Raw genomic sequence first — 19,071 nt, 5'->3', positions numbered from 1 at the left:
TGCAGAGTCTATGAAGATAGACTACATGGTAGCAGGTTTACTTGTCCCATGGTGATAATCTCCTTCTAATAAAAGATTGATTTTATCAAATCTACGTACTGGAATCAGGGTCACTGTCCCTACATGTGCTATGCTATTTCAAATTAGGTGGCAAAAAAGGAGTGGCAATTGTATTGTGAGCTTGCAGGTGTCTACAAGAAATAATTGGTGGGATTATTGCTTATTTATTATACTTGCTTACATACAGCCTATCATATTCACAATGCTGTATGTTATTATTGGGAGAAAATAGAATCGATTTTGTTCTTAAAAAAAATCTTGTCTTAGGCTATGTGCCCACGCTGCGGAAAATTTGAGGAATTTGCCGAGATTTTTTCGTGGAAATTCCGCGGATTTCTCAAAAATCCGCAGTGCAGCGAGTCCCCAGCCATTTCTATGGCATTATTGGAGTGCTGTGCCCATGATGTGTTTTTTTCCGCTGCGGTAATAATGCGCATTTCCCTGTGGAAAAATCTGCAGCATGTCAATTATTCTTGCGGATTTTTTCGCGCGATCCTATACTTACCTGCCTTAATAGCAGACACCGGAGTCACTTCCTCCAGTGCAGAGGAGCGCGGTGGAGCCAGGAGCAGGCAGCAGGAGGTGGGTGGGGCCTGCACAAGCTCTGGTCTTGTGACAGCCGGAGCTAGTTCAGGCCTGCCCACCTTCTCCTGCAAAGTGCAGACAGACACAGCCGGAAAGTGAAGTGTTGCGTGATGGAGGTAAGTATGAACTCCCGATCACTCAGCACTTGTTCTGCATGGAGGATGCAGTGCCCAAGCCATGGTACTGTATCCTCAATGCGGAATGACCGCAGCATATCCGCAGGACATTCCGCAATACATCTGCCGCACAAAACAGACAAAGTTGTGCTGCGGTTTTCTGGGAGCTCCTGCGGATATATCCACAGGAAACTTTCCCTGTGGTCACATAGCCTTATAACTGAATGCTGTCAAAGGGTTCAGCTAGCACTGATGGGCGAGGAAGTTTCACATTTCTATTGATACCCCTATTGCTCTTGATGGTGCATAGTTCAGAGGAGTTATTTCTTTGTTTGAGGTACTATATAAATTGGTCATATGGTGTAATTGTACCGCCCCCGTGTCAGCAGCCCAGCCGCTCAGATCCGGAACTGCGGTGGCTTGAGAGGTCTCCGGACCCGGGGGTTCGTGCGGACACTCAAGTTTGAAAAGGGGAGTATGTACAGGGGAGTTAGAAGTTTCTGACGCCACCCACGGTACTTGGTAAGGTGGGATACCACCACTGCTGTTTTGGGAGAGAGGGAGCCCGGTGGCGATAGTACAGCAGCCAAATGTTTAACCCCTCCGTGGGTACTGGGTTTTGCCCCGGGGCCTGGTGTTGGTGCTGGCGTGGGGTAGCAATGGAAAAAGGAAGGGTTTCTGCGTACTCACTTAGTCCAAGAATACTAACACCGACAGCTTGTAAACCAGAATTCTGAGCACCGCTGCAGCAAGGAAGGAGCACGCATGGGTCCGTGCCCTTGGTGTTGCTTGTTAGCCTATGGCCTTTTCCGTGGCACCTTGTTCACTGTTTGGACCCTTTAGTGTGGACCTTGTCGGGTCCCGCTCATCCGTATAGCTAACGCAGTGAGCTTGCTCTCAGGGTTCACGCTCAGGATTTCTGTGGGCTGTGTCAGGGAAAGTCCTATCCCATTGGTGTGCTAGTACCCCGATTTTGGAGCGGGTGAGGGATGAATCTTGAAGACTTCACCCCCATCGGGTAAATTATCAGGACGCTTGAAGCTACTTCCCAGCCTAGGGTCCGCGTACCCCGTCGTGCCATGGCCCCTGCCCAGAGATGGCTCAAGGCTGCCGGCTGCCCTCCTCAGCAATCCGTGCTCCTAGTCACGATCCCATGTGACCCTGGTTCCAGCTCCTACCAGGTCCAGACCAACGTCTGCCACCTAGTCTTCAAGGAGCCCAGCTCCTAACCTATAACCTCTCCTCTTGAGAGTCACCACACAACTCCCTTACTCCTTTTCCACCTTGTCACTTCCCCTACCAACCCCCCCATATTGGCGCCCCTATTCCCTTCAGGACCCCAATGGTGTGTCTGGTGGGTGTGGTGTAAAGTGTTCCTAGGATTTTGACTGGCTAAGATGTTAGCAACACCAAAGGACCAGGACCCGTAACCAAGGAGGGTGGATACTGTGCAGAAGGGCAGATTGCACAATACCCTGTGACGACCTGATAGGCCAGGGCATCACATTATAAAGCAGAAACTTTCAGTGCACCACAAAGCGTGTGTGCTGTAATGATTTCCCCAGTGCTCGTAAAACAAATCTTATCAATTTGGAGTTCAAGAGGCATAGAAGGAGTGTATTTTGCTCACATTATTATCATTGTCCTCCATTGGGGCTTGCCATCTAATTTCCCTATCAGAATGTCATGAGAAGTATTAGGAAGTAGCACTGTGACGTGTTTATGTTCTACCAAGAGTTTACTTTAAGAGTGGCCCTAAGATTTTCAGTGGAAAGTGCCCATGTTGGATGATGATACTATAATATTACACATGGAGCTGCCCCATGCACGCAACACTACAGTGTAACAATATATCAGATCTAACAAACGTAGAACATATTTCCGAGCTTGATCAGAACCCAAGTCTCATAATGCTTCACTTGGCCTTAAAACAAATACTTCATTTTTAATCCTGAGATTTTTGTAATAACTAATGGAAAATCACAGAGAATAAATCCTAATAACAGGAAAACGGCGTTGTAACAAACAGCGTGAGTTCATAAAAAAACATTTTTCGGGTCAACTTCGTAACCTTCAGCAAAGACGTTATACGAGGGGTTTATTGTGATAAGTTGGAGGAAATTGTTTATCCAAACTTTAGTCTTTTGAGTTTATGCCCATTAAACATTAAAACAAATACTTCTATGTAAAAATAATACAAATATTGAGGAAACGGCTCCAGAATAAACACTCTGTCTACTGGCATCAATGGACTGGAACCATAGAAGAGGCCCAGAAGAGTGGTTGGCACATACATGTACAACTGGTATTTATATACCGTAGATGCCAATACATCTGTGTCAATACATTGTAGATGTTCTTTGGCTTTTAGATAAGACCCACAACACAGTGCTGAAACAAATATCTTAATATATGAGGATGACAAGCACTGCATTAGCATTTCCTAAATATCTAGACAGTAGAGATGAGTGGATCTTTTAAATTCTAATTTGCCGACTTTGTCGAATATTCCTTAAAATTTTGATTTGTAGTGATAAAATTTGGATGAATCTCTTTACTGGAAAGCTTGTAACTGTTCAGAAAATACACATGGGGAAGAGGAGAGAAAGAACCCCACTGACCATAAGAGCTTACACCACACAGGAGAGGATCCCACTGACCATAAGAGCTTACACTCTACAGGAGTGAGAGAACATCGCTGACCATAAGAGCTTACACTCTACAGGAGTGAGAGAACATCGCTGACCATAAGAGCTTACACTCTACAGGAGTGAGAGAACATCGCTGACCATAAGAGCTTACACTCTACAGGAGTGAGAGAACATCGCTGACCATAAGAGCTTACACTCTACAGGAGTGAGAGAACATAGCTGACCATAAGAGCTTACACTCTACAGGAGTGAGAGAACATAGCTGACCATAAGAGCTTACACTCTACAGGAGTGAGAGAACATCGCTGACCATAAGAGCTTACACTCTACAGGAGTGAGAGAACATAGCTGACCATAAGAGCTTACACTCTACAGGAGTGAGAGAACATCGCTGACCATAAGAGCTTACACTCTACAGGAGTGAGAGAACATAGCTGACCATAAGAGCTTACACTCTGCAGAAGAGAGAGAGAGAGGACCCCAAAAACCATAAGAGCTTACACTCTACAGGAGAGAGGACCCCACTGACCATAAGAGCTTACACTGTACAGGAGAGAGAGCGAGGACCCCACTGACCATAAGAGCTTACACGACACAGGAGACAGAGAGGACCCCACTGACCATTAGAGCTTACACTCTACAGGAGAAAGAGAGGGCCCCACTGATCATATGAGCTTACCCTCTACAGGAGAGAGAGGACCTCACTGAACATAAGAGCTTACACTCTGTAGGAGAGGGAGGACCTCGCTGACCATAAGAGATTACACTGTATAGGAGAGGACCCCGCTGACCATACCATAACAACTTACATTCTACAGGAGAGATAGAGGACCCTGCTGACCATAAGAGCTTACACTCTACAGGCGAGAGAGAACCCCACTGACCGTAAGAGCTTACACTCTACAGGAGAGAGAGGACCTAACTGCCCATAAGAGCTTACACTCTACAGGAGAGAGAGGACATCACTGACAAAAAGAGGTTAAACTCTACAGGAGAGAGAGGACGCCAATGACCATAATAGTACATACTCTACAGGAGAGAGAGAGAGGACCCCACTGACCATAAGAGCTTACACTCTACAGGAGACAGATTAAATCATTGGAAATGGAAAATGACTCTGAGCTACTGACCCCCACTGTACAGAAACCCGGAGAAAGAAGAGAGTTAAATAGGGGCTTAACGGACATAAACATACATGTCTAAGTTTTCTTCCTATAATTTAATAATCTATGTGCAGGGCGCAGCTCCATATTGCACATGTTTAATAGACAGCAGCTTGACATAAGCCATGAACCCAGCTCCACCATGCTCACAAGATTGTCAGCTTTTCAACCATCTTGTTTGCACCGATAGCCCCCAAAGATTCTTTACAGCAGTTTCTTAGTAACCAGCGAGAAAAAAGAAATCCCGTTCAAAGAGGCAGATATTTAGAAATTCACATCCAGGTTCCTGACGTGCCATGAATTTCTTAAAACCATCATTTTAGAAGCCATTAGGGCTTTGGGCATGAGAAAAAAAATTGCTCCTTCATAGATGGCAGGAGATTTGGGTCCCTATAGTAACCTTTTCACAAGGGAAAGCCATTATGTATGAGAATAGGGTGAAGAATAAATTGTCTTTAAAGTCGACATTATTAAAGGGGAGGTGTAAACCCGTCATGAGGGAAATGGCTTATTGGTTTTCAAGTGACTGTTACTTGATACCTCGATGAAAGGGCTTAGGATCAGATAAGTAAAGGGAATGTTAAATAAAGAGGGGGGAAACTTGACGGCTTGGGCCTATTAAGCAGCAATTGATGTAGTCATGTCTGACACTATGAAGAGGCTCGTAGAGTAGTAAGACAAGAGACCCCTGGTCGGGGAACCACCAAGGACGTGAGCGGGCTTTTCACCTCTCTCTAAAGAGACAAATCATCCAAAAACTGCTGATGATTAACCTTAACCCCTTACTGCATCAGCATATAAATAAACATCCCGGCCCGGGGTCCGCAAGTGTGCTGGGGGCTTAGGAGCTTAAGTCTATCCATACTCGGCAGATATTACACAGCCCTCCTGTCTTACAACCACAGATGCAGCTGAATAGAGTTTTGGCTGCTGCGGTTAACAATTTAGATGCTGCAAGTGCCATTTATATGGAGGGGATGAAAATGAGTGCACACACATTCTTGAGGTGCATAAGAGACCATGATCTTTCCTATATTTTAAAAAAAAATAAAAAATAAAGAAAAACTTAAAAGTGGAGAGGAAAACAAAAAACATGTTACGTATTGATGTATCCGTAAAAGTTTGATGCATCAATATATTGCATTAGTTAACCTGTATGGTTCACCAGAAAGAGAAAACAAAAGAAAATCCAGAAGTGGGGGGGGTTCGCCTTATCTTTCTAAAAAAAAAAGTGATGAAGAAGTCTTGTATACCCCCTCATTGGAATCAGTAATAAAGTCAGCTCCCTATGCACGTGTCGCGGGCGGGGAGGAGGCCGCCGCCGCTGCGCTCTCGCTGGCGCTCGGGTCCAGCGCTGCTGCAGCCTACTGCTTGCTGCTCGCTGCTCGGTGGCTCGAGCGGTGGGCCGGATCCGGGGACTCGAGCGGCACTCCTCGCCCGTGAGTGAAAGGGGATAGTTTTTGGGGTTGGGGAAGTCGGTTCGTGACGCCACCCACGGTTTGTGGTGAGGTTGGGACGCCACCGCTGCTCTGGACGGGGATCACGGGAGCGATGACAGGGAGCAGCCAAGATGTTTCTCTCCCCTCCGTGGGTAGGGGGTTTTGGGTGGTCCCGGGGGCCGGTGTGGTGACTGGAATGTGGATGGCAGGGTTTGGTGAGGTGCAGGGTCGCGGGGGCAGCGCGGTGCCCGACGGCACAGTGGTACTCACTCAGCCAGTAACGTACACGGAGTCTCTGGTGAAACAAACAGCTGGATGGAAGGGTCCCGCAGCCGGCTGCAGTGGTCATTCCCGGTAGGTTGGCGGTGACTGCCTTTCCCTGCACCTGTAGTGTGTTTTCGGCCCCGATGGCTTCCCACCGGTAACCCGCTCCCCAGCTTTGATAGGCGCCGGAGGAGCTCCTTTTGCCCGCAGGCTCTGGCCCTGGGAATTGTAGCCTTGGCGGTAACTGTATTTCCCTTCATGGTTTGGACGGTTGCCTTCAATCGGGTCTTGGTCGCTAGGAAACCCCAGAGGTTCCCGTCGCTAATGGATTTGACCAGTTTAACGGCGACTCCCAGCCTGGTCGGGGTCCGCAGGCCCTGCCGGTTTGTGTTGGATTCTCTTTGCTCCCCGGTTCGGTATCGGTGGGCCATCGCCCAGCCTCGGCGCTACGGTTCCGCGTCGATAGGCCACTCCTGCAGACGGCCACCACCATCTGCCAACCTTGCTGTATGTGCCCGGGCCACGTCCCCGGACACGGTCAGACTGCTCCCCTGCTACCACTTCCTCACTCTTCTAAAACTACTCTGACTTCCTTTTCCGCCTCCAGGACTGTGAACTCCTCAGTGGGTGGGGCCAACCGCCTGGCTCCACCCCACCTGGTGTGGACATCAGCCCCTGGAGGGAGGCAACAAGGATTTGTGTGTGACTGGTGTGCCTAACCGGGGTGTGGGGTGTGTTGTTGCAGTACCTGTGACTTCCTGGCTTGTCCAGGGCGCCACATTCCCCCTTGGTTAAATGCAGACCGTCCGCGGGCTGCCTGTCCATCACTGGTTTTATTTTGTAACTGTAAAAAGAGGTAGAAACAGGTAAAACATCAAACATAAGCATTTTTATCAATCTTCCCTTACGGGAGGCACGGTTCTTAAATGTTGCTAACGGTAGTCATTTTTATTAAAACATACGGCTTCCGCTCTCTCCCACCCAAACAACCTGGCCCTGATGCTGCCCCTAAGAAGTGGGCAGCACCCCTTGCCCCAGTCCATCACCAGGCTGCCCGAGCGGGTACGGTCTCTTTCAGGGGACCCACGTTCATGGGGAAACCCTGACCCCCGGAGGATCGCCACCGGTTACGTTAGTGGCGGGCCTGGGCCATCCCTTTCCTCCAGGCCCATCCTCCAAAACAGCCTCTCCAGAGGTGGCCACGGAATAAAGGCCAGAAATTATTTACATGCCACAAGTTTGTGGTTGCCCTCCAAGTTCTCGGGCGTGTCCGTAAGTAGTTCCTTATGCCAACGGTGCAAAGGGTCCCTTCAGGGACAACTTGCCGGCAACGGCCGGTTTAATCATGGTTGCTAATCAGGTGAACTTCAGTTGATTCGTTCATTCATTCATTTAACGGTACTGGTGGTCCCAATGGGGACAACTTGCACAGCGGAGCGACCGCTGACTTACTGCAGGTCCACCACAGCGGCCGGAGGAGGAGGCTGGGCCGGTGCTTGGGCCTCCTGACCGCCCCTCAGTTTGGCGTCCAAGGCAAACCAGCCCCTCTCTCCGCAATGCCGCGTGTACTGGACCAAATTCCCTGGGAGCAGGTTACGGCCCGGATGGTCCTCTGGTAAGTGGGCATTAACGTCCCGGCGGGCTACAAAAACTTCGGCTTCCAGGCCCGGCTCATAGATGAACCCATATCCCCGACGGACATCAAATTTTCTTACTTGCCCCTCGTGGATCGGGACCCGTACTCGGAAGGTGGCTCTGCGGAGGCTCTCTTTTTCTCTGATGGTGCGGGCGATCAGTTCAGCTTTCAGCTTTTCCCTCTCCGCAATTTCTCGGCCCAGCGGGGTCGGTTCCCTTTCCCAGTAAGGGGCTACTGCTTGCCTCTGCGCGCGGGTCGGGCCCCGCGAGACTTCCACCACGCTGCCCATCACTGGCGCCCTCTGTGGAAGATCCCGCGGTGTCATGGCCTGGGGTGCTGCCTCACAGCAACGACCCGGCGCAGCCTCAGCCGAGGCGTGGGGGATGGGTACAGGGTTCCTCTCCCGCTTAACCTCCACCTCCTCCTGCACAGGACGGGCTGCCGGAGTCGGTACGGGACCAGGCACGGTCACTGCATGTGCCTCCGGTACATCTCCACTGACGGGCTCGATCTTCGGCAGCTTCCAGGGAAGCGGTTCAGGACGGTTACGGGCTTCAGCTGCTGGTCGGTCCGCTTGGGCGGACGGGCAGGGTACCGCTACCGGTTGTTCAAGTAGCGGGCCTAGTGGCAGGGCGGTAGCAACTAACACAGGTAGCGGGGGAAGCAGTAGGGTGAGCGGGCGCAGGCCGGGCCCCTCAGCCGCAGCGGCCGATCCCTTCGGACTACAGGGGCGTGGGTCGCTTACCCGCTCCTCCAAATCTTCCTCCACCTCGCGTCTCCGTATAGCCGCCACCATGTCCGCCATGTCGACCTCCCACTCCTCCAGGAGGAGCTGCACACGGACCTGCAGACGGCTGCTTAGCTGGACGGTCCGGACTTCCACCCACGCCGCGGTACCAGGCGCGGGCGCGGGGACGACGGTGTTGCCGGACGGACTATGCATCATTGCAGCGGCCTCTTCTAGGAACCAAAGATGGCCGCAGAGTCCTGGCGTCCCTGCTTTTATAACCGCGGTCTACATGCGGCCGGACGCCATCCGCCCCCCTTGGTTTCTTCTCAGCACCTCCTCTTCAGGGGCGGAGCTTCAGCTTTCGCGCCTCCACTGCTCGGGAAGACGCTCGAGTGGCGAACTTTTCGCGCCCAAGATGGCGGATTTTGAGATTTTTCGGCCGGACACCTCCGGCGGGACACAAGGCGCACTTCTACCAGGCGGTAGAACGGTAAGATCCTGTTCGTGACGCCAAGTTGTCGCGGGCGGGGAGGAGGCCGCCGCCGCTGCGCTCTCGCTGGCGCTCGGGTCCGGCGCTGCTGCAGCCTACTGCTTGCTGCTCGCTGCTTGGTGGCTCAAGCGGTGGGCCGGATCCGGGGACTCGAGCGGCGCTCCTCGCCCGTGAGTGAAAGGGGATAGTTTTTGGGGTTGGGGAAGTCGGTTTGTGACGCCACCCACGGTTTCTGGTGAGGTTGGGACACCACCGCTGCTCTGGACGGGGATCACGGGAGCGATGACAGGGAGCAGCCAAGATGTTTCTCTCCCCTCCGTGGGTAGGGGGTTTTGGGTGGTCCCGGGGCCTGGTGAGGTGACTGGAATGTGGATGGCAGGGTTTGGTGAGGTGCAGGGTCGCGGGGGCAGCACGGTGGTACTCACTCAGCCAGTAACGTACACGGAGTCTCTGGCGAAACAAACGGCTGGATGGACGGGTCCCGCAGCCGGCTGCAGTGGTCACTCCCGGTAGGTTGGCGGTGACTGCCTTTCCCTGCACCTGTAGTGTGTTTTCGGCCCCGATGGCTTCCCACCGGTAACCCGCTCCCCAGCTTTGATAGGCGCCGGAGGAGCTCCTTTTGCCCACAAGCTCTGGCCCTGGGAATTGTAGCCTTGACGGTGACTGTATTTCCCTTCACGGTTTGGACGGTTGCCTTCAATCGGGTCGTTGCTGCTGGGAAACCCCGGAGGTTCCCGTCGCTAACGGATTTGACCGGTTTAACGGCGACTCCAAGCCTGGTTGGGGTCCATAGGCCCTGCCGAATGGTGCTGGCTTCTCTTCGCTCCCCGGTTCGGTACCGGCGGGCCACCGCCCGTCCCCAGTCCTACGGTTCCGCGTTGATCGGCCTCTCCTGCAGACGGCCACCATCGTCTGCCAACCTTGCTGTATGTGCCCGGGCCACGTACCCGGACACGGTCAGACTGCTCCTCTGCTACCACTTCCTCACTCTTCTAAAACTACTCTGACTTCCTTTTCCGCCTCCAGGACTGTGAACTCCTCAGGGGGTGGGGCCAACCGCCTGGCTTCACCCCACCTGGTGTGGACATCAGCCCCTGGAGGGAGGCAACAAGGATTTGTGTTTGACTGGTGTGCCTAACCGGGGTGTGGGGTGTGTTGTTGCAGTACCTGTGACTTCCTGGCTTGTCCAGGGCGCCACACACTCACTCAGCTCCATCACTTGGAAAAAAGCAACACAAAAGCCAACATTATTTTGCAAAATTCAGATTTTTTTCATTGTTTTTTTTAATAAATAAAAAAAATCTATGAAATTTTTTTATCACCATAATTGCACTGACGTAAGCAATCCTGTATTTAGGTCATTTTTAGTGCCCAATGAATGCCGTAAAAATAAAAATAAAACAAAATTGACGAATTGTGTTTTTTGTATTATATCACATTTGGAAAAAAAAATGTCCCCATTTTTCAGTACATTGTATGGCAAAATGAATGCTGTCCTTCAAAACAACAACATAAGACACTCTATAATATACATTATCTTATAAGAGAAGTCTGCTTCTTATAAGGCACCCCGAGATATTTTCCCTGTATGGACTCATTCAATCTGAAAAAAGTGCAAAAATCCATCTTGTTCTGCCAGCTTGGCATTTTCATTGTTGACCATGCCATGAGTTATTATGATGTCATGAAGTATGTTATGACATCAAATGAGCTTGCCGCCACACTGAGGGATCAGATTACAGCTGTCAATTGAAATCTATTCAGGGAGACAACAAAGTGATGGGGCAGCGACACATAAATGGTGCGCTCTAGAAATTGTTAGTGCTAAGCGAGCATGCTTGGCACTGCTCGATACTCGATCAAGCACCAGGGTGATCAAAACCCTTAGTGCTTGATTTAGTAACTTGTGAGTGATCGATAAACTCGACTCCCCGTCTGGTCTGTCTCCATCTTTCTCTCCCCGCCTGGTCACTCACCTGCTCTGCCTCCCCTCATATTCTCTATCTCTCTCTCTTCCCACCTTGTCTCTCTCTTCCTGCCCCGGTCTTTCTCTCCCCTTCTCCCCGCTTGGGCTGTCTCTCTCTCTTGCCCGCCCTGCTCGATTTCTGTTTCTCTCTAACTCTCTTACCGCCTGGTCTCTATATCTCTCTCTCTTTCTCTCTCTCTTTCTCTCTCCCCGCAGTCTCTCTATTTCGCTCTCTCTCTCTACATACCTGGTCTCTCTCTTTCTCTGTCTCCCAACACAATTTCTCTCTTTCGCTCTCTCTCCTCACCTGGTCTCTCTCTACCCGTCCGGTCTCTATCTCTCCTTCTCTTCACCCAGTCTTTCTCTCACTCCCTGTCCAGTCTCTATCTTTCTTTCCCCACCTGGTTTCTCTATCTCCCTGCCCAGTCTCTCTCTTTTTCTCTCTCTCTTTCTCCACCTGGTTTCTCTATTTTCCTGCCCAGTCTCTCTCTTTCTCTTTCCCCACCTGGTTTCTCTATCTCCCTGCCCAGTCTCTCTCTTTCTCTTTCCCCACCTGGTCTCTCTATCTCTCTGCCCAGTCTCTCTCTTTTTCTCTCTCTTTCCCCACCTGGTTTCTCTATCTCTCTGCCCAGTCTCTCTCTTTTTCTCTCTCTCTTTCACCACCTGGTCTCTATCTCCCTGCCCAGTCTCTCTCTTTTTCTCTCTCTCTTTCTCCACCTGGTTTCTCTATTTTCCTGCCCAGTCTCTCTCTTTCTCTTTTTCCACCTTGTCTCTCTATCTCCCTGCCCAGTCTCTCTCGTTTTCTCTCTCTCTTTCTCTACCTGGTTTCTCTATTTTCCTGCCCAGTCTCTCTTTCTCTTTCTCCACCTGGTCTCTCTATTTTCCTGCCCTGTCTCTCTCTTTCTCTTTCTCCACCTTGTCTCTCTATCTCCCTGCCCAGTCTCTCTCTTTTTCTCTCTCTCTCTCCCCACCTGATCTCTCTCTCTCTCACCTTCATCCCGTCCGTTCTCTGTCTCTTGTCTCTTTTTCTCTCCCTCCTCCTGAAAAATGCTTGAGTTTCCATTGACTTCCATTATGCTCGGTACGTAAGTCGAGCACACTTGACTGTCTGACCTGCTTGATTCGAGTACAGAGCACTTGATCATTTTACTGCTCGCTCTTTACTAATAATTGTTTATCTCACCATGGAGCTGGATTCACAATCACACTGCTCAGTGCTGCTGTATAATATTGCCACGGTAATGCTTCTGAATATGTGATACAAAGAGACAAGAAAGCAGAATATCTCTAAGGACTTGTTCGCATGTTGTGTCGTGTCACTGCAGAAATTTCTGCAGCAATTTGACAGCTCTTGTGCGATTCAAATCGCTGCAGAAACACTGCGTCATGGATATAGTTTTTCTGCAGAAAAAATGCCGATTTCATGCGCTCGGGATGCTGCCTCTCCCATAGACAGAGTGGAGCAGCGTCCATAGCGCACGGAATAATTGACATGCTGCATTTTTAAACGCAGAGATTTTGTCAAATGTTTGACACTCAAATCGCTGCGTTCAAAAAAGCAACGTGCGCACGGATTATGCACAATCTTCATAGACTGTGCTGGGGATGCAGGATGCATGCGCTTGCGCTGCAGTGCTAAACGCTGTGTAAGCGCATGAAATTACATATACATCTATGACATATATATGTCCCCCCGCTCCGCGCTCTCTTTGCTGCCATACATTCGCTTTATTCTGTGAATTATGTCATGTACATTTAATGAATTTCTACCCCGCATGTCTCATTCCTCCCGAGGCTTCTTATTTTATTGGAGTCATTTTGTGAGCACTCTGAGCAGTCTTGTGGATTGATATATAACTTGGTCGCACCATCACGTTTCTTACCTGTAATTCTGCTTTTCATTTCCTATGTGGAATCTGTCATACTGTGAATGTGCGTGATTGCCTTCCCAGTCCATTAAGTCGATCCTCAGCGAGTACTGCCTTTGACTGGTAATTGCAAATATAAACTCGTTCCCCAGCCAAAATTCACCAGATGGACTGCCAAACCCCTGGAGAGAAAGCGGGAGAAAACACACACATTTATCTTCTGAGCACAAAAATATTTTAATGATTTTTTTTACAAGGTCATTATAAGTTATATTTTACATGTATATTCCTCATTGGATGGACAGATCAGCCTTTAACAATATAAAATATAGAGTAGCATTTTGTGCTCCAGAGCTGCACTTCCTACTGTATCTCTGAGCATAACCATGTTTAATTATTTACTTTCTATCAATTTATCTATTTTTTTTATCCATCCATTCATCCATCCATCCAGTTTCTATCTTTCTATCTTGCCTGATGTTTGCCAGACATAGGCTGCTCTACAAGCAGCGACATCACTAGCGATGTCGCTCGTGAAAGCACCCGCCCCCGTCGTTTGTGCGTCACGGGCAAATCGCTGCCCATGGCGCACAATATTGCTAGGACGCGTCTCACGTACTTACCTTCCTAGCGACGTCACTGTGGGCGATGAACAACCTCTTTTTTAACTCCTTCAGCTCCCGAGCCTTTTGCGTTTTTCCGGGGTTTTTCCCTCCCCTTCTTCCAAGAACCGTAACTTTTTTATTTTTTCGGCAATCTTGCCATATAAGGGCTTGTTTTTTGCGGGACGTGTTGTAGTTTTAAATGGAGCCATAAGTGTATTACCATATAGTGTACTGGAAAACAGCAAAAAAATTCCAAATGCGGAAAAATTGCAAAAAAAAGTGTGATCGCGCAATAGTTTTTGGGATATTTTATTCACCGTGTTCACTATATGGTAAAGCAGATGTGTCGGTGTGATGCCTCAGGTCGGCGCGAGTTTGAAGACAGCAAACATGTATAGGTTTACTTGTATCTAAGGGGTTAAAAAAATTCAGAAGTCTGTCCAATAAAAGTGGCGCACGTTTTGCGCCATTTTCCAAAACCCATAGCGTTCTTATTGTTTGGGATCTATGGCTCAGTGATGGCTTATTTTTTGCGTCTCGAGCTGACGTTTCTAATGGTAGCAGTTTTGTGCAGATGCTACGTTTTCATCACCTGTTATTGCGTTTTGCGCAAAACTTGCGGCGACAAAAAAAACATAATTTTGTCGTTGCGATTTTTTTTTGCCGCTACGCCGTTTACTGATTGGATTAATTGATTTTATATTTTGATAGATCGGCATTTCTGAACGCATACCAAATATGTGTATATTTTTTATTTTTTTAAACCTTTAATTTTCAATGGGGTGAAAGGGGGGTGATTTGAACTTTAAGGTTTTTTTTATTTTTTTTAATTTTTTAAAACTTTTTTAACTTTTTTTTTTATTTTACTAGTCCCCCTAGGGGGCTATATGAATCAACAATGTGATCGCTCTGTCATATCTGCTGATCACAGCTACAGAGCTGAGAACTGCAGATTTGCTGCTTTACTTTCAATGCCGGCTGTATTCTGGCACTGAGAGTAAATGACTCATGTTAGCTACAGGCGTCATCACATGACCCTGTGCTACCATGGCAACCACCGGAAGTCACGTGATCATGTCACGTGACTTCCGATGGGGCGGGGTAAGTTAGAATAATGGCGGTGCGCATATACATCTCGCTGCCAGATTTTGGCAGCGAGATGTAAGGGGTTAATATTCACGGGTGGAAGCGATTGCACCCGCGACTAGCAGGCACACATGTCAGCTGTTGAAAATAGCTGATATGTGCGCGAATCGCCGCCGCCTGCCCACGGCAGGGGGCGGGGATTAACTGCACACGATCCATGACGTAACCAGTACGTCATGGGTCGTTAAGGGGTTAAGGGGGAGGTTCGTGCTCTGTCACAGCGACGTCACACAGCGGCCCGCCAATAGAAGCGGAGGGGCAGAGACCAGCCGCATTAACGACACGCCCACCTCATTGCCGGAGGACGAAGGTACATTGTTGTTCGTCGTTTCTGGGGTGTCACACGTAGCGATGTGTGCTGCATTAGGAACAACGAACAACCTGCGTCCTGAACCAGCAACGATATTTGGGAAATGAACGACGTGTCAACGATCAGGTGAGTATTTTTGATCGTTAGCGGTCGCTCGTAGGTGTCACACGCAACGTCACTAATGAGACCGGATGTGCGTCACGAATTCCGTGGCCCCAACGATATCTCATTAACGATGTCGTTGCGTGTAACGGGGCCTTTAGACCATATTCCCACTAGCGCAAACTCCACATTTTTACCATTGCAATTTAATTGAGCAAAAAATCCACTACTTTTAACAGTTCAAGTAATTTTAAGAGTGGTTTCATGAAAACTCCTGACCACTGTGAGAATTTAAAGGGGTATTCCCATCTTCAAGATCCTATCCCAATATGTAGTAGGTGTAATAATAATATTAGCAAATACCTCCAATTATAAATGTAGAATAGTTCTCCTGATATAGCCATGTCTCTTACCTCATATTCAGGGCACTGCAGGACCTTAAGTATCCATAGTTATGACCATGCATATAGTCACAGTTAGTTAGTTACTAGTGGTCATAACTATGGATACCTACAGTCCTGCAATGCTCTGAACATGAGATAAGAGACAGTTAATCACAAGAACTTTACTACATTTCTGACTGGTGGTATGATTTTGGCACATGAATGCTCTCTGTGTGCTATTCGTGATAACAAATGGAGAGCAGGAACTTTATGCTCACCTTTCCCGGTAACTGCTGTCCATGGTGCTGATATCTTCTGCTCTGCTGTCTCCAGCCATGCCGTCTCCCCGCTGCTGCTGCTTCCGGACCTCGGTGTAGTGACTATGTAAAGGAAGTGACAGCAGCGGCAGAGACATCAGGGTTAGAGAAGGTGAGTGTAGAAATTCATGCTATTTCCCAGAAACGTGGTTTTCTCCAGTACGTGACACACTGATGTCACATGGAGCACATCCGTGCAGTCCATGTGACACCCGTGATGCCAGAGAAAAACAAACGTGTCTACGTGTGGAACACACGGACAAACGGTCCATGGGAAAACATGCAGGCGTTATGCTCAATGTGGGGCCTAGGATCCCACCTTTGGTGTGCAATGTCTTATGCTCTAGTAATCTAAGGGGTACTTTGTGTAATGCCCCTGCAACTGGGTCATTACAGGGTATTAAATGTTACCCCATTTTTTCCCTGGCAGGAGGAGTGAAGTCCACACACACACTCACATCACACTGGCAGGAAGGAGTTAATAGCTTTTGCAGCATGTAGTTTTGAGCCTATGACTCATCCTGTCTCCTTAATGAGCAGGTGGCTGCACACATGCAGGTTTCCATGACAACTCAAGGGGAGGGGGGCCTGAATAGGAGTGAGTTTAGTGCAGAACACAGAAAGTTTAGCAGAACGTCAGAGGCTGCAGGAGAGTGCAGACGTCCATAGGACAGCTCCTGTTGAGGAGATACCACAAGACCGGGGCTGATAACACCTAGAGGAAGGGAATGGAGCTGCGGACTGGGGATCCCTGGAGAAAGCTGTACCCGGTGGTGGTTGGTGGTGTCCGCTACCGGGATGAGAGAGACAGAGAGGTGGCAAGTTCCCAAGATGCTCCATGCCACGGGGACGGCACTAATGCACACGAAAGGGAGAGACCCCCAGAACACCTCACCAGACCCCCCTTCCTCCTACCTGCCTGGGACCGACCAAAGGCTACAGGCGGCGAGGACCAGCTCCCGGGTGCGATGTGGAACGGACTTTAAATAAAGAACAACTGGAACCGCGCTCCTTGACTGGTGTGAGTAATGCCGCCGCCCTGTGCCCCCAGTGTCCCTGAGGACTGTTGCCCTGGGTCTCATAAACCTCCTGGGGATACCCCGCTCCACCCGTGGGGAGCGATTCCATCCGGCTGCCCATAACACCTGCCCCGGAGAGAGACTGCGCAGCGGCGGCTTAACACCTGGCCGCAAACCACGGTTGGCGCTGCTAGCATCCCCCGTCCCTGTCCCATACCGTTTCCTGGGGGAGAGCGATGGCAAGCTCCCCAGGAACCCCGTTACCCTCCTTCCATCCCCCTTGTAACACCGGACTGACTTTGGGACTTTCCTTTTTTTGAAACCCGCCGGGGGTCACGGAAGCCGGGTCGGGCCACTCACAGCCTGACCCCAAATACCACTGGCCTGGTGACCGTGCGAGCCCTGCAAGGCCCGGCGCGGGCGTTTCAACATGTGGAACACACGGTCCATGGGAAAACATGCAGGTGTTATGCTCAATGTGGGGCCTAGGATCCCACCTTTGGTGTGCAATGTCTTATGCTCTAGTAATCTAAGGGGTACTTTGCACACTACGATATCGCAAGCCGATGCTTGCGATGCCGAGCGCGATAGTCCCCGCCCCCGTCGCACATACGAAATTGTGTTATAGCTGCCGTAGCGAACATTATCACTACGGCAGCTTCACACGGACTTACCTGCCCTGCGACGTCACTCTGGCCGGCGAACCGCATCCTTACTAAGGGGGCGGGTCATGCGGCGTCACAGGGACGTCACACGGCAGGCAGCCAATAGAAGCGGAGGGGCAGAGATGAGCGGGACGTAAACATCCCGCCCACCTCCTTCCTTCCGCATAGCCGGCGTGAGCCGCAGGACGCAGGTAGGAGATGTTCCTCGCTCCTGCGGCTTCACACACAGCGATGTGTGCTGCCGCAGGAACGAGGAACAACATCGTAACATCGGTCCTTCTGAAATTATGGAAATGACCGACGCTACACCGATGATACGATTTCGACGCTTTTGTGCTCGTTAATCGTATCAAAAACGATTTACACACTCCGATATCGACAGCGACGTCGGATGTGCGTCACTTTCGATTTGACCCCACCGACATCGCAGCTGCGATATCGTAGTGTGAAAAGTACCCCTAAGTCCAGTAGGCCTCATTTATCAAACCTCTCTGGCAGAATTACTTGCCTTCTCTATAGCAACCACACTTTGAAAACTAAAACAATTATTAGTTGCTATGGGCAACAAAGTCGGTAGTAGTGTTTGACCATTTTAATACAGATCTATACCAGATCTATTGCATCAGCTTTGGCCGAAGATGTTTCTTTAGATCAGGTTGAAAACACCCAGTAAAGAAACGCAAAGGTTTTCATGTGAGCTTTGTCCGTGATCACCTGGCAGCTTTAATTACATAGGGCTTTCAGGGACAGGCAGTAGCTACTGTGACTGTTAGGCCCGAGGGAAGTCCTGGCCTTCACCCTTTTTTTCCCATCAGGGATGTAGACTTATCCAGGGAACCTTGGATGAGTCATTGGGGTAGCTGTTGGCCAATATAGAAAGCTGGCAGAAATGGTCCAGTTTCTGGTTGCTGGGTTAGAACCAGGACAGACAAGGAACAAACTGTGAAGTCAGAGAATGAAGTACAGTCAGAATGAGAATAAGGGCTTGGTTCCATGTACGTTTTGCACGGACGAGTGAAATCTGATAAAACATTGGATTGCACTCAACCCAGTTCAAAACTATGGGGCAGTGTCCATCTGCAATTGATTTTTTTGCACCCTGAACTTTTTTGGATGAGGAGAACCACTGTACCTCCATTTTTTTTACTGCTCCTTGTTTTCAGGGTCATACAAATAAATTCAGGTCTCATCCATAGTGACGAGTCAATCCAGGACGCTTTTATCAATCCGGAAACGCTGACAAGTGGACCGGGAAGTTTTCACTCGCATGCTTCTCTGATCTTTTATCTAACATGTGGGGACCCACTCATCGCTTCCTCATGTCCAAATGTTCATGAATAATGACACAAAGACGTTCATAGGAAATCCCCATGATGTCTGCTATTGCTTTAGCTGAAATGCGTGGATTCTCCAGTATGAGTTTGTGCGCAACATCGTCGATCTCCGGAACAACAACCACTCTCGGTCATCCAGGACGTTCTTCATCATTGGTTCTGAAGTGGCCCGTTTTAAATTTGGCAACCCAGTTCTTAACTGTGAACTGTTAAATATGAAGA

General features: G+C 49.5%; 1 protein-coding gene across 1 annotated transcript in view; it reads right to left on the bottom strand.

Moving 5' to 3' along the window:
• ANGPT1 (angiopoietin 1) overlaps positions 1–19,071 on the bottom strand; it is a 544,599-nt gene that overhangs the window by 85,499 nt on the left and 440,029 nt on the right. Inside the window, exon 7 of the mRNA XM_075352956.1 lies at positions 12,984–13,150. Coding sequence (XP_075209071.1) covers positions 12,984–13,150 — 167 coding nt within the window. The remainder of the gene's footprint in view (positions 1–12,983; positions 13,151–19,071) is intronic.

The sequence above is a fragment of the Anomaloglossus baeobatrachus genome, chromosome 6, assembly GCF_048569485.1.
Source record: "Anomaloglossus baeobatrachus isolate aAnoBae1 chromosome 6, aAnoBae1.hap1, whole genome shotgun sequence".
Lineage (NCBI taxonomy): Eukaryota > Metazoa > Chordata > Amphibia > Anura > Aromobatidae > Anomaloglossus > Anomaloglossus baeobatrachus.
Note: the sequence above shows the minus strand (reverse complement) of the source record. Positions and strands in the feature narration are given on the sequence as shown.